The sequence below is a fragment of the Pseudoliparis swirei genome, chromosome 9 (assembly GCF_029220125.1).
Source record: "Pseudoliparis swirei isolate HS2019 ecotype Mariana Trench chromosome 9, NWPU_hadal_v1, whole genome shotgun sequence".
Classification (NCBI taxonomy): domain Eukaryota; kingdom Metazoa; phylum Chordata; class Actinopteri; order Perciformes; family Liparidae; genus Pseudoliparis; species Pseudoliparis swirei.
This window is the reverse complement of record NC_079396.1, coordinates 8,812,183-8,827,740: the sequence shown is the minus strand read 5'-3', so window position 1 is coordinate 8,827,740 and position 15,558 is coordinate 8,812,183. Positions and strand designations below refer to the sequence as shown.

General features: G+C 41.3%; 1 protein-coding gene across 1 annotated transcript in view; it reads left to right on the top strand.

Annotated features, from left to right (window-relative positions):
* The window catches only part of sema3bl (sema domain, immunoglobulin domain (Ig), short basic domain, secreted, (semaphorin) 3bl), a 66,707-nt gene that overhangs the window by 33,023 nt on the left and 18,126 nt on the right, over positions 1-15,558 (top strand). The window contains exons 5-7 of the mRNA XM_056423310.1: positions 11,292-11,382; positions 13,701-13,817; positions 14,392-14,534. Coding sequence (XP_056279285.1) covers positions 11,292-11,382; positions 13,701-13,817; positions 14,392-14,534 — 351 coding nt within the window. The remainder of the gene's footprint in view (positions 1-11,291; positions 11,383-13,700; positions 13,818-14,391; positions 14,535-15,558) is intronic.

The window sequence follows — 15,558 nt, the reverse complement described above, 5'->3', positions numbered from 1 at the left end:
CTTCGCTGGTGTGTGTGTGTGTGTGTGTAACTTGCATGCTAGAGTGAATGTTTACATCCTGGCAGCGCTCAACAAAAAGGATTGCCCCGGGAAAGTAAAAGGGAACATTGGGCTAGTAAATCTAAAGCGGATGAGGGAAGTAACTAAAGAGTGAGCCATCTCGCTTTCTTCTCATGTCTGTTGAGCGGCACATGTGCAGTGGTAACATGGTGGTGGGTAAAAACACAGTTTATGAGCTGGGGTGCAAACGAGTATCTCAGTTATCCTTAAAACAGGAGTTTAATTGACTGGTGATCCAGGGTGTGGGCGGAACTCCAGATTAATTTACTTAAAGATCAAACATGACAAGTAACTTTGGTCGATCTTGGTTTAAATATGTATCATACCCTTTCCCATATTCCTTTGTGATGCGAGTTTTGAACCTGTGTGCATGTTCCTGTGTTTTGCAGACGGAGTGCGCAAACTTTGTTCGCCTCCTGCAGCCCTTCAACCGCACACACCTCCTGACCTGTGGCACCGGTGCGTTCCAGCCCATGTGTGCCTTCATCAACGTGGGGCACAGAGGAGAGGTAAGCCGGTGTGAAGATAGGCAGTGTGTGTGTGTGTGTGTGTGTGTAGAGTGTGTGTTGGAGGGAGAAGGTCTCAGTAAACAACACGCTGACATTCACACACAGAGAAATACAGAGACAGGAACATGTTTCCTCTTGGTGTTTTGGGCGGAAAACTATGTGATAGACAACTGTAACAGTTGTTAAAGACTAAAGGAAATGTTTGGAGACTGTAGATTACATTAACTTTATATGCGCTCTCATCATCGAGTCATTTATAAGATTATTTAATTTGGACTGCAGTTTACCTTGACATCAACAGACTATAAGTTGAGTTCTACATTTACTCCTTACAAGTCTTATTGTACATTATAAACAGTCACAAACTGGTTTTGGCAACTATGAATGGAATACTAAAATACCAGTGGAATAATGTGTCCATCCACCTGATGAAAACAGGTTTAGCGGTCACTCTTATTTCACTCTGGTTTGGCCTCCCTCATGTCAATAGTAGAAAACAATAGTTGGCTCTGTATCTGCCAAACGCTCGACTGCTGACCAGCAAGTCGCTAACTTTGTCTTTCTGGCTTAACAGTGGGCTAAAAGAGGTCACAAATAATTAAGTTTGATGATCATTTTCTCTTGATTCAACATTACAAGAAAATGTTTGACATAACTCAAAGACGGAGAGAAGAAACAGCATTGTGTACGCACAGACTTCAGCACTGGAAAAACTCCACGCACACTTATCGTTACATTTTTTATGACTACATTTAGTGTTGCGTTCAAATTAAATGCATAGCTCGATTACATTTTAAAGTCTTATAGTAAAACTAATTTGGAAAAGTACATTCATGCAGACTAAAGTGAAATAAAAATAAAAAAATTCGAAGAAAGGCTGTCTCACTAGTCTGCGTTATTATTGCAGCATTGAGACAGGGTGCCACTGTATCATAATACATAGAAAGTATTGTACAGATGAAATGATAAGGGAATCAATGGGTGTCCTCTAGGAGTCCGGTGGAGGACACCGGGGTAATGGAACCAATGTGGTCAGTGCCAAAACACAACTCAGACCGGCCGCTCTGAGCTCAGACCCTCGGGGTTCAAGGTGAAGCCTCAGCAGGCAGCTCCGAGCAGCAGGCGTGAGTCTCTCAGTCGGCTGCTCAGCCAGTGTTGGGTCTTCAATACGTCTTTTAAACTGCAGGCTGGCTCTCCACACAGCCACTTAGCTCAGTGGCTGTGTGGAGAGCCTGAAAGACAAGAGTCAATGAATGGAGCTATTAAGACGGACTCGTAGCTCGCTGTTTCGCGGCGGTCCGCCCGATCGCCGCCCAGTGTGCCGCCTCGCCTGGCCTGGCCCAGCAGGAGGGGGTCAAACCGGGCACGCTGGATGTTGGCAAAGAGCTCAGGAAAGGGAAGTGAGACATTGGATGTGGGAGACTGACAACCTTTTAGTGAGTGTGTGTGGTGGACTATGTGTGTGTGTGTGTGTGTGTGTGTGCAGATAAAGTACAAAAGGTGCATTGCAGCTTTAAAAAAAAATGTTTTTAACTTCCTGCAGATTGTGTTGCTCTCCTTGGTGTCATTTTCTGCCTCCGCCTCAATCTGTCATCCTCTGTGTGGGTTTTCGGGCCACGGGTTTCATTGCACATCATGATTACAATGTCCGCTCATGCTGAACAACTTTGTGCCCAGTTACAACACGCAGTACAGCAGCCTGAGGGTTGAGAATAAGGAAAACACAAATTAAAGGATAACAAATTAGTCAGTGGAATCCTTCAAGGGTAGTGCTGACATAAGGACAGAAAAGTAGGTCACATGTATGAATCCTCCAAGGTGATCTCATCCCTACTTGTCTACTTGCCAAGGTCACTGTTATTGACACAGCATGTGGTCGATATTATTATGGTTAACGTTGTACGACATGGTGACTGTGAAACGATGATGTGATTTGGCTAAAAATATATACACTTCTAACGTATCAGACAGACGTAGAGAAAGGTCATGTGACTCATTGGTGCCATTCTACGGAACATCGTGTGAGGCAACGTCGTGAAAAAGGCACACTGGTCCCCTGGGTGAAAGTCCTGTGTTTGTAGGACACATGAAGCTCACCTTGGAGGACTTTTCGTTCTTGATACTACATCTGCTGCTTTGAGGGTCTCTGACGCAGATGGGTTTGCGTTGGAAATAGTTGAAAGCCCGGTGCGTCTCATACAGACTCACGGGGGCCTTGGCCGTTGCTCTCAAGGCACAGAGGGCCGCTGCCCAAGCGTTGCTATTAGACCCCTTGGGAATGAGACCAGCCTGAATTCTCAGACCTGCTGGGATGGAGTTGAATTTACCAGTTTGCTGGCAACCAATCAAAACCTTTGTATATTTGTGTTGGGTTGCAGTAATTCAACTAAAAAGCCTCAAACAAGTCAGACTTTTTCCATATTTTTAGGTTTGCGGTGGACCAAACTCACAAATGTTTGCGGGGCCAGGAGGGAAATAATAGAAGGACACGCACAGTTTGAAGCGACCCATAATCTATATCAATAAAAGAGTTTCAATCTGTCGTTCACTAGTTCATGATGGGGACGGTAGTGCAGCTTTCTTCTTAACCCTTGTGTTGCCTTCGGGTAAATTTGACCCGATTCAATGTTTAACCCTCCTGTTACCTTTATATTTACTAACATATTTTACCCTTGAGGTCAATATGACCCCAGCTATTAAAATCTCCAGAAAATTATTAGAATTAATATTGTTTTCCAAGTTTAAGTGTGAGGTACTTTATGTTTGTTTGTTGACTCCCGAAAGAACACTGACATTAAACATTGAATCGGGTCAAATTGACCCGAAGGCGACAGGAGGGTTAAATATTGAATCGGGTCAAAATGACCCGAAGGCAACACAAGGGTTAAACACGGCTGTATTTGTTTAAATGACCCCGGGGCATGTGCTGATGGTAGAGAGATAGCGTGTTTGTATCTGTGCATGACATGACTGTATGTGTGTTCAAACTCAGACCAGCTCAACTGCCTTGACTGATGTTAAGATACCAGGTGATGTAATGCTTGTGTGAAGTTGTATGTATTTGTGTGTGTGTGTGTGTGTGTGTGTGTGTGTGTGTGTGTGTGTGTGTGTGTGTGTGTGTGTGTGTGTGTGTGTGTGTGTGTGTGTGTGTGTGTGTGTGTGTGTGTGTGTGTGTGTGTGTGTGTGTGTGTGTGTCCCTCCATCACTCAGACCACAACTGCGACCTTTCAGCGAATCAGAGTGTCTGCGTGAATGGATGACACCACGGGGAGCCTGTCCATTTATTTAACCAATCGTTAACTGGTGGAGAATACACACCCGTCTGTTTGTGTGACCTCTCGAGGGGAGTGAGGCAGCGAGCCCTCGGACCAGACTCTGGGTGGGATGACCTTTGAACTTAGGTGTTACAACCCAGCTAGGGGCAGGCAGACACACACTTTTTCTGTTTTTCTCATGCCAGCTTTTCTCTGCTTCGGTCTTGCGGTTGGTCACACACATTTTATGGAAAACGTATGAATGTAGCAAGAAATACTCCACGATATAATATAATTTAATATGTGAATTAGGCTCATTTTACATCTGCAGTGAAAAGTAAATTGGCTCCCCTACTGTCAAATTGTGATCTTAAAAGGTCTTTGTCTTGGAGCACTTATTGTTCTCCAGTGTCAGCTAATCTTAATTATATTTCAAGCTTTCATCCAAAAATGAAAACAGAGAAAATGCATTTAGCTAAATTCCAGTATTTCCAACCAATTGACGGGCAGTCATGATGAAATAGAGCGTCAGTAGTTTTTATATTTCTGGAAGAACATTTCAGAATCACTTAAATTATTTTGGACAATATGATTGAATTTCACCGGGTTAAACGTGGAAAAGCATCCAGCATGTCGTCGTTTATCCAAAAAATATGTAGTCATGTCTTTATTGTCTGTCTTTGAGTGTGCAAACAATGTTTAAATTCATTCTCACCCCCATGGTGTTCATATTACTGACACAGAAATCGGCTGCAAGCTGGAGCACCTGGAACAGGTGGTGGAGAGGAGGACGTTGAAGAAACTTGTGTCCATATTGGACAACCCGGACCACCCTCTCCACCACCTCCTACAGGGACAGAGGAGTACTTTCTCCAGACATCTCCTCACGCTCCGCTGCCACAAGGACAGATACAGGAGAACATTCCTGCCGACGGCTATGAGGCTCTATAACAGATCGCCTCTTGCCAGATCATAGTGCAATAACTGCAATAATAACTTCATATTTACACTATGTTGATCTGCACTTCACACATTTCATTTACTTACACTACACACATACACACACTTTGCATTTTGCACACTGTCTATATTTAATATTTTTATATTTAATTTAATTTTACACTGCAGTCATTAGTATTGTATTGTGTATGCATATATGTTGTATATATACATATATATTTTATTTTATATTTTACTTTGTATACATCTATATCTTTCACTTGTATACATCTATATCTTTCATCCCTGTTTTTTATATTTTATATTATTTTTTATTCTCGTGTGTTTAGTTTATTGGTGCCGCTACTGTTACGACAAATTTCCCCTTGGGGATTAATAAAGTATATATCTATCTATCTATCTATCTAAATATGAACTTTTCATCTGTGTGGGGTTGACGTGTTTCTGCCTCACTCCTTCTTTGTCCCTCCCACACACACACACACGTACACAAACATGCACACACGCACACGCACTGTAGCGCGCATGGTGAGAGACACAGCGGCCTGAGCAGTGTCATCGATATGAAAATAAACCACCATATTACAGTGACGCCATACAGAGGACTCGACCCCACACACACACACACACACATGACACACACTTCAACATGTACATATTTGAGATACAGACAGAAACACAAACAAACAGGATGACAGACATGCACAGTCAGGCAAAAAACTAAATATATAGAAGCAAATGTGCAGAAAGACACACAGATTGAAACACATACGACAAGCAGATTTATTAACAACTGAAATTCAAAGCTAAACACACAAATAGACGACTGGCCCGCTCAGCATCGTAGACTTGGAGACTAAAGCAGTTCAGATGCTCCATTTCTTAGTCAAAGCCCACTTTTACTTCGCAGTTCTGCTTTTTGGCTCGCTGATTCACTTCCTCTCTGAGTTCTCTGGAGACCTTATAGAGTGATACACATCATGGGATACTTTTTAAGCCTTTTGGAAAACAATCTATTGCATTAGGTGGATTAAAAAAAATGAGGAATAAAACGATTAAAGCATAATCTAAAATAAATTGCTTATAAATCATCCAATTTATTTCTCCCATGTATGTTGCCTTTGGATCCAAGCCCCACAAACTGGAGAAAAATGAATGTTTATTTTACGGCTTTAGCCTTTTCTCTAATATTTTCACCATTTACATAATCCCTATTTGTAATTGTTACCATAACTCTTAGTCAGCTTTTGTCTCTCATGTGTTCTTTCAATGGAGGAGAATGAAGAACAAAGGACATTTAATGAGAGAATAAGCGTTGCATGCTTAGAGAGGTGAGAGAGCACAGCCAGTATTGGACTGGACAGTCTGTTGTTCTGGGGTCTGTTGCTGGACAACTTGTCTTTAGGATGCTTGATGAGAGTCCAAACCGGACGAGACCTTTCAATAGTAAACATTTTTTAAACTTTGTGAATAAAGAATGTGGATAATCATTTGCAAAAAGGCCATCTGTGGATTTAAAGATAAAAGCGGGGACCCTTGAAGTTTGTTTTGAATTATTCACCTGAAAAGGGCAACCCTGGTTCAGAATTGCGCTCATCGTCGCATCCACCTCTTCTTCATCAACACATGAACACTGAGGGAGGACAAGGTAGAACAAAAGATGGATGTCTGCTTTGCTCAACGAGGACAGAGGAAGAGAGCAGAGAGCCGTTCTGTGTCTGGCTGGTTCATGCACTGGATTCTTTGGTTCTTTTACTGTTGCGGTCCAAAAGTCAACGAAGAGCGAGTTCAGCCGACGCACTCGAAAGACCATCCCACATGAGATGGTTCATGTAACTGTAACGGATGTGAAACGGGCATGGAAGAAGTTGACTCAGATGGTGGATTTTCCCAGCACTTATTTATTCTGCAGAAGACAATAGAACACACTTATTGCCTTCTGATCCGTCTTTGCACTTCCACTTCCCTCAGCAATATAAAACCATTGTGCATGGAAGACAGGACTACATTAAATCTAAATAATAACAATTCTCAAAAACCATGACATGTAACATACAAGGGGAAAACAGCGACCCCTAATGGACAAAATAAATAACTGTATGAGCTGGAGTAATTTCAACAGAAACAGCGAAAATTCTAACTTTGAACAAAAGGGAAACACATACCTGCAGAAGACAACAGAACACACTTATTGCCTTCTGATCCGTCTTTGCACTTCCACTTCCTATACAAGCAAAACAACACAATTTATACAAGGAAAATATACGTCGGGGCGACCGGATGTCGCTAAACAAATGGCTCAATGAGACAGCCACGAAACGTTTACTTTGACCGTCTAAATTACACACAACAGCTGGACACCGTGATCGTATTAGCGACCATTACCGTGTGTAACATAAACGGTTACTTTTTATTAAAGAATAGAGCCAAAATAGTGCGACATAATTTTCCACTCAACTCACCCTCAGCAATATAAAACCATTGTGAGGGAAAGACGGGATTCAGGAGCAGGAAGTGCAACAGATGGAAAGCAATTTCCGCAGGAAACAGAATTAGAAAAATAACGCTAAATAAAAATAGCTCATTAAAATAAAATTCACAAACACTCAACAACATCGTTGAACAACAAACAAAAATAAAATACAATACATTGAAAACAAAAAATGACAGTGCATTTCTAACTCTGTTACATAACTGCATCGCTGTGTAATGACGTGGAACAGAGAGAAACATTGTACATTGTGTATCTTCAGAGTTTGTTTCATAATAGGATGAGAACATTATAGTGTTTTGGTTTCCCAACCTGCGATGACTAGTTACTTTGTTGATTTGGTTGAATTCCTTTTCAAACTCAAAGACACTTCCAGACAGGTTGTATGCAGGCAGTGATTCAAAAATCTCAGTTATAAGAGCAAATAAGTCTTTTATGTATGAATGCAACGTTGTCTTGTGGCTGCATTGCATCTTGTCCACTGAGGCTGCTATACATGGGGACATGCCTTGTGTAACTGAGGGGATTTCTCACTGTATGAGCTAATGCTGTTGCAAAATAGGTGAATCTGGAAATGATTCAAAAGAAGCTCTTTGAATTCTTGGAACTGAAACCAAAAACACCCTTTACAAATAAGAAGTTTTTTGGGGTTTAGCTCTTTTTAAAAAGAGTCTCTGAAACTTTTCTGAACACTGTGGCTCAAAATGACAAAAACGTGGTAACGCTAAATGCTAAAACATGGTGTAACGTTAGAAAGGAGAGGGAAGCGGTAACGTTAGAAACTACAAGCTAATGGTCATACCAGCCCTGCTAAGGCTGTAGCAGTAAAACTCATGGGTGCATTAAATTGAGGAAGGTTGCATTTTGTGGCTCATAAATTCTAACTTCTCATTCTTGGGCGGCTTTAACTCAGTGGGGTAAGAGGGCCGTCCTGCAACCGCAGGGTTGTGGGTTCGATCCCCGCTCTCCCCATTAGTTGCAAGTCGAAGTGTCCTTGAGCAAGGCACTGAACCCCCAGTTGCTTCCCGGGCGCTTCACCACAGCCCACTGCTCCTTAATAACTAAGGATGGGTTAAATGCAGAGAACTAATTTCCCCTTGGGGATTAATAAAAGTGTATATTCTATTCTATTAAGAGGAGAAGTGTGCTATTTCATCTCGCTTTAAGGCAGCTGATTTAGGGTCCATATTGGAGCCAGCATTAGGTTTTGATTTTTAAAACAGGCAATCCCTTCGGCTATTGGTCTGACAACAATAATCCGCTGTGGGTAAGGGACTATATTACCGGGGGTTCCCATGTAACCAACGGATATCTTGGCCAAGACTCTCTTTTTTTCCGTGTACCGCTCGTTGTTTATAGTTTGATTACCTTGAGATGTGAACCGAGAGACGACCGTGATGTTTCACAAGTAGCCAGTTTACAAGCTACCTTTAAACCAATAAGACGACAGCCAGAGAGTTCTGAGCTCTCCACAAGGCCGTTTACCTTGCCTTCAACCACTCCTGCTCGACGTGATTGGTCGATCCGACTTGGACCACAAATTAAAACCAGAACGCTTCCGTCACAATACCAAACTTGTGTGCTGTTGTCTACATGTTCTGCATCTGAATGCTGAATCTGTTTTTTGTATAATGGATTTATAATAAATGTGTGGAAGCTAATAAATACAAATGAAAAATCAATGACATTTCTCATAAGTTAAAAAATGATACAAATGTGCATGTGTGACGTGTGTGTGTGTGTGTGTCAGTAGTCACCTGTCTGAACGGTGTGGTGGATGGGGTCCTGATGTGTTTAGCTTGGCACAGCATAGGACAAAGTGGCCTGGATGTCTTCTCTCTTTATGTAGCAGCACTTGGTATTTATCTTGGCAGAGTTTTGGCCAAAGTGACTCTGACAGTCTAATCAGGCACACCATTCCGCTGGATCATAATAAGATAAAAGACACACACACACACACACACACACACATGCACACACAAGCTCCAAACGGCACAGTCTCTTGAACATATAAGACGCACCACTGGAAAATTGGGCAAAAAAGTGCACAAGCACACACACACACACGCATGATTCAGTGACATTTACTTCAGTAACAAAAGAGCAAAGAAGTGCTGAAAGAATAAAGAAGACTAATGAGGGAACTAGAAGAATGAATAATAATAAAAAACAATCGTATTTGAACAAAAGCCATCATCTTCTGGTGGCGTGTGATTTCTCAATAAATATACATTTTCTTTGAATGATGCATATCCAATTTTGAAACCAAAAAAGGACCTGTGGTCCAACTTTATAAATAAATGAAAAAATAGTAATATCCTGCATAAGGAAAAGTAAAAATTACAACAAAAGACCTCATAACTCAGTTGATGTAAACTTTTAAAATTGCCCTCATCATGTGAAACTCAATGAAGTGTGAGTGTGTGAGTGTTGTGACTGCTGGTGGGCCATGCATGTTAATACCTGTAAAATCTGTTCAAATCATTTTCTACGAACATTTAAAAAGCCACATGTGGATCAAATAATAAATGAACTGCCTCGCCTTGTTCTGAGAGCCGTTAGATTGAATGTATTTTAACTCTAAATCTGTCCTTCTGTACACATTACATCTATTGCATCTGTCCATCCTGGAGAGGGATCCTCCTCTGTTGCTCTCCTCCAGGTTTCTTCCCTTTTTTCCCCCTGAAGGGTTATTTGGGAGTTTTTCCTGGTCCGATGTGAGGTTTTGGGGCAGGGATGTCTATGTGTACAGATTGTAAAGCACTCCGAGACAAATTTGTAATTTGTGAAATTGGGCTATACAAATAAACTGAATTGAATTGAATAGATATACCAGTGTATCTTTAATTATATTGTGTGTGTCTGACAGTGTGAATTTGCCGTGTCCATGTTGCTCACCACATGTGAGTGTGTGTTGGTGCACGTACAGAACTGTGCGTGGGTGTGCATATTGTCCAACGTGTTTCATAACAGCGTTTTCATCCCGCAGATTTCAATGTCCTCATCTCCCCTGTGATCTGTGTCAAAGACACCCCGTCCCAATAACAATGCTCCATTGTCTGTAAGAGGAACAGAGTCACACACAGAGTTCACTGTCAGGACATTTAAATCAGTAAAGGTGCAATCAAACAGGATGTCTCCCGGTAGGCCCTGTCGCCTTGCATTCCCTTTTTAATTTTTAAAGTCAGGACTCCCATTGATCGGAGCCAGCAGCCTGGTGCACTGATGTCGTCGAGGTGGGAGTAGAGAAACAAAATGTCTTTTGTCCACAGTGACCCTGCTCCAACCTACAACATCACACAATCCCAGGATGTGGCCAGTCAGGAAAACCTTAACCAACTGGTGAATGACGAAGGGAGAAGCACTCCATGATTTGTGATTGCTTTCTTACGTCTTCACGGATGGAGTTTGCAGTTTGATGTTAAATGTGGATCCATGCATGATTACCCAGGAACTTTTCCTTTGGCGCTCTTGTATTGCAACAGTGTTGCTGCTGGTGAAAACATGAATCACATCACTTCCTGTCCAACATCTTTTTTTTTTACATGTCGCTAACATCAAAATAATTTTCCTGAATATGGTTTTGGTTATGTCAAATTGGCATGAAAGAGTGGAGACATTTTTACATGTCATGATGACTGGTTTATGTTAGTAAACCAGTTTGTGTTGAGAGAGATTTAGGACCTAAAGCTTATGAAACCGGTTCTCATATGAACTGTCACAATGTCTTTTTATTGATAAGGTTTTGATTTTAAGTGTATAGTCCTTATTTGCAAACAAGGTTTTGTCTTTTGTTATGGCTGTTGGATTTAGAGTGCAAATCTCTTCTGAACTCTTGGCAACTGATCCTGCATTTCCTCGTCTCAGACGGCATCTTAGTTCTCAGAAGGACTCAGAGTCCGGTGGGAGGACAAATAAATCTGAAAACAGAGGCTGAAGCTGAAAACTGTTTCGATTTATATTGTACCACATGCATTTATGACTTATAATCCTATACATGTCATTTTCTTCCTTTAGCATGTCTTCACCATGGATCCGACAAATGTGGAGAATGGAAGAGGCAAAGTTCCACATGACCCCAGCCTCCCCTTCGCGAGCACCTTCAACGGTATGTCCTATGTTGGTGTGTCTATATTTATAATACTCCAACAATCCTCAGGTGGTTTGTGGAACCAATATGGTTAGGGTTAAGGGTGTATTGTCATATCCCTCTCCCTTCTCTTGATTCATGTCTTCCTGTCTTCCTGTCAAAATGAAGGAAGAAATACAAAAAAAGGAGACATCAACTGAATACCAAGGATCTAAGATCTAAAAGATGGGTGTTCTATCCCACAAGGAACTTTAATTTAGTGTTGATTTGGGCCCCTCAAAGCTCGACTCGTAGACGGAGCTGCTCTCCTCCTCCGGCCGACTGCTCTCTAAAGGCTGCAGTGAAACCGGATTCAGGTCTTTCTGAACCTGAGAGCCTCAAATCCTTTTGTCTGATTTCATGGGATGATGAAAGGCATTAATAATAGTTGAATAGAAATAGCCAATATTCTTGCTGATGGTCTTGTTTACCTATGTTTAGAGGCATCAGTATTATATTTAGACTCTCTCATAACCAGTTCAAAGTTCCTTAAAGTAACTTTAATAACATTCCACAAGTTGAATTGCTATGACGTAGCTGTCATATTAACACTGGACTTGTTGTTGCTTGCTATTATTTATCTTCCACATCAAACTATTATCAAATGCGAACCACAGGGGGTCTGCATCTGCACATTTCACCTCTCTGGGCAGACCTCTGCTTTGTTTTCAAATCCTCCCGACATAAATGACATAAATAGAGAACTCATGACATAAACTCTGACACACGCTGGAGCTGTGCTGAATAAGTTAAACTGTTTTGGGTGTTTCTCTCTGAATGACATTACGGATTTAGTTTGTGGAATAATGCTGATTTATACCAGTGACAGATAATCTTGGGAGCTGCTGAGGCAGGAAGGGATGTGTGTGTGTGTGTGTGTGTGTGTGTGTGTGTGTGTGCGTGGAGCCCTCTATCCCACCTCCCTCTCTTTGCAGCTGCTGTGGATGCTTTGAGCATCATAATTCATCTCACAAAGCATCGAATTTGGCAGGAAATCATTCAATTACAGCCAAGTCCTAAAGAGTTTGGACTTGAATACAGAACAATACACACAGAGCTGTTGAGGAATTTCATTGGGCTTTAAACAGTCTGACTGACTGATTGTTTAATGCTAGGAGAGAAAGATTTGTTCACCTACAACAGTTTATATGTCACTCTCAATATATTGAAAGTGAAAAAACGCTGACTCAGGCAGATCTGCTGGCGTCCTCAAGGTCAGCAGGGTTATTGTGAGACGACCAGACAGCAGGAGTTTGAGCTCCTGTTGCAGGACTGAGTCTGCTATATTCAGGGTGTCTGTCTCTGGCCGTGTTCACTGACCTCTATGGATTTCTCTCCTCAGAGATCGATGGTGTGCAAAAAGCAAAAGAAAACTCCCTTTTCTTCCTCTGATGTAAAGTACTACAGTCTTGAAACTAATCCGCAAGATAATAAACAAATCATGACATAAACGAATAAAGTACACATTCGTGTGATGAAAAATAATTCGAAGAGATGCCAAGAATGAAACAGTAAAAGATGATGAGAGTCCTATTCATCAGCTATAAACCCAATACGGTTTCCCCTCTCCTGAATTTCAGGATATTCTCCCAAAAAACACAGAGCTCAACAGGCCCTGTCATTCTCAATTAGTGTGTGTTTGCGTCTGTTAGCGAGGTAAAGAAACATGTGTGTGTGTGTGTGTTTTTAATGCCTTTATTGCAGCCAAATGAGATAAGAACACATCTTCCCCAGGAGATTACTTCTGTAGTCGGAGTCCTGTTCTCCAGTGGTCACTGTGCTGGGAAGAAAATAAAACCAATGGACTTCTTCTCAAGAAATGTCCCTCATAATTCTTCATTGTCTGAGTTGTGTCTAGCTGATAGCTCTGGCTGCGAAAGTTTTTTTCCAACCGCCAGAGGAAAGATTTAGTATCTGTATGCAAAAAAATGAATATTTGAAGTCCATGCTGAAGCACGTTTCAGTTTTGGTTCCAGATGACTCTCTCTGTGTGTTCTTCATCATATTGGACTTGTTATATTTCCTCTGTCTCTATCTGCCTCATTTGAGTCACAATTAATTTTCTCCGTCACCCTTGATTTCCTATTTTTTCTTCTGCGCCAACTTTTTTTCCTTTTTTCCTGATCCCTTTCCCTTCATTGCTGCCGTTTCTTCACATCTCTCTCCTTTTGTATCTGTTCCCTTCCACCCTTTTCCCTCTGTCCTGTTGTCCTTATCCGTCCATGTCCGCCCCGACCTCTCTCTTAAACTCTTGCACTTATTCTCCATGTCCCACCACCTGCCTGTCCTCTCTCTAGGTGGAGAGCTGTATGCAGGATTGACGGCAGATTTCCTGGGGAGAGACTCTGTGATCTTCAGGAGTATGGGCGGTCGCTCCACCATGAGGACAGAGACCGACCAGAAGCTTCTCCACGGTAAAGTGTCACTATTTTATCAACACAGAAGTTAGATCATGTAAAGGAAATGACACGGTCTTCCATGTCAGGACACCTTGGAGTGTTTTCTCATCATCATAACATGTCTTTTCAAATGCATTGTGTGTTTCATCAGTGAGGTTTAATCAAGAATATAGAACTTTGGTTACATGCTGTGTAATTTACTTTGCTCATTATTTCTTTGAACGCACAAACTATCTACCGCTATGTTTGCTTTAAATTATTCGGATACCTTCTTGATTAAGTCACAAAACAAAACAAACATTCTCAAAATGTCTTGTGTTGAAAGGATTAAAAACAATTAAAGACAATAACTACATGTTCATCCTCATCAGTGCATATTATTTAGAGCCATTTAGGACACGAGGGAGGGGGACCACATTGGTTTCGTCTCAGAAAAATATAGGGTCTTGGTGTAATATATACGTGGTCAAAATAAAAAAAATACAGAATAAAAAAATATATACATATATGTACAATATATTGCTGATATTTAGATTTAGATTAGATTTTTATACTAACTCTCCATCCATCCTTACTTCCTCCTCTGCAGACCCAAAGTTCATCGCTGCACACCTCATCCCGGACAACGACGACAAAGACAACGATAAAGTGTATTTCTTCTTCACGGAGAAGGCCTCAGAGCCGGGGGACCGGGAGGGGGCCATACACACGCGCATCGGACGAGTGTGTGCGGTGAGATACTTTATAAACTCTTCACGCAAACACATTTTGTTGTACACGATGATGTTTCTATATAAAAAAATCAGAATACTCCAAAGAGTGAAGTTAGAATCAGATGTGTACAGAAAGTGGTCAGGTGAGCTCTATGGGGTCAGATCAGTGTCAGTAATTGCAAATGCACACAGAGAGACTCACAAATGAAAACACGAAGATTCACAATGCGCACAGAACAATTCACAAATGTATTCAATTTACAAATGCACGCAGAACAGTTCACAAATACATTCTAATGCACACAGAACTAAATTACGATTTATATAAATGTAAAAGAAAAATCACAACGATATTTATGCATTTCTATTTGGATTTGTCTATATGTATTTATTTGTGGATCGCATTGCATTTGTTTGTGGATCGCTACACACTTGGGCAAAGATTTATAAGACTCCCCGGGCGTGACTCAATCTGTAAATGCGTTTTTTCCAACATGGACCGATCTCTCAGCCAATCAGATGTCGTCCCACCTTAGAGAGGCGGGGCTTATCTCAGTGGTTTGACTGCTGCTACTCTAGTCGCGTTGGAAGCGGCAGTCTTTCATACCGACTTGGTGAAAGTCACCGAGCTGTGTGAGCCTACGGGTGATGTTACTAATCCAAACACGAAGGCGTTAGATGTTCAGACGTGTGTGTGATGTCATCAACAAGTATAAAGCAGAACTCGTGGTTAGTTTTTCTTTGGTGGATGTCGGAAAAGTTAACTTTTTTCACGGAGTCAAATCACGGAAATAAGCCCCGCCTCTCAAAGGTGGGAAGAAATCTGATTGGCCATATATCTATGTTGAAAAAAATGCATGTACTCATTGAGCCACACCAGGGGAGTCTTATAAATCTGTGCGCAAGTGTGCAGCGATCCACAAACAAATGCAATGAGATCCACAAATAAATACATATAAATCCACAAACAAATAGACAAATCCACATAGAAATGTATAAATAAATAAAAAAATCTTTTACATTTATATAATTTTAAAATTATT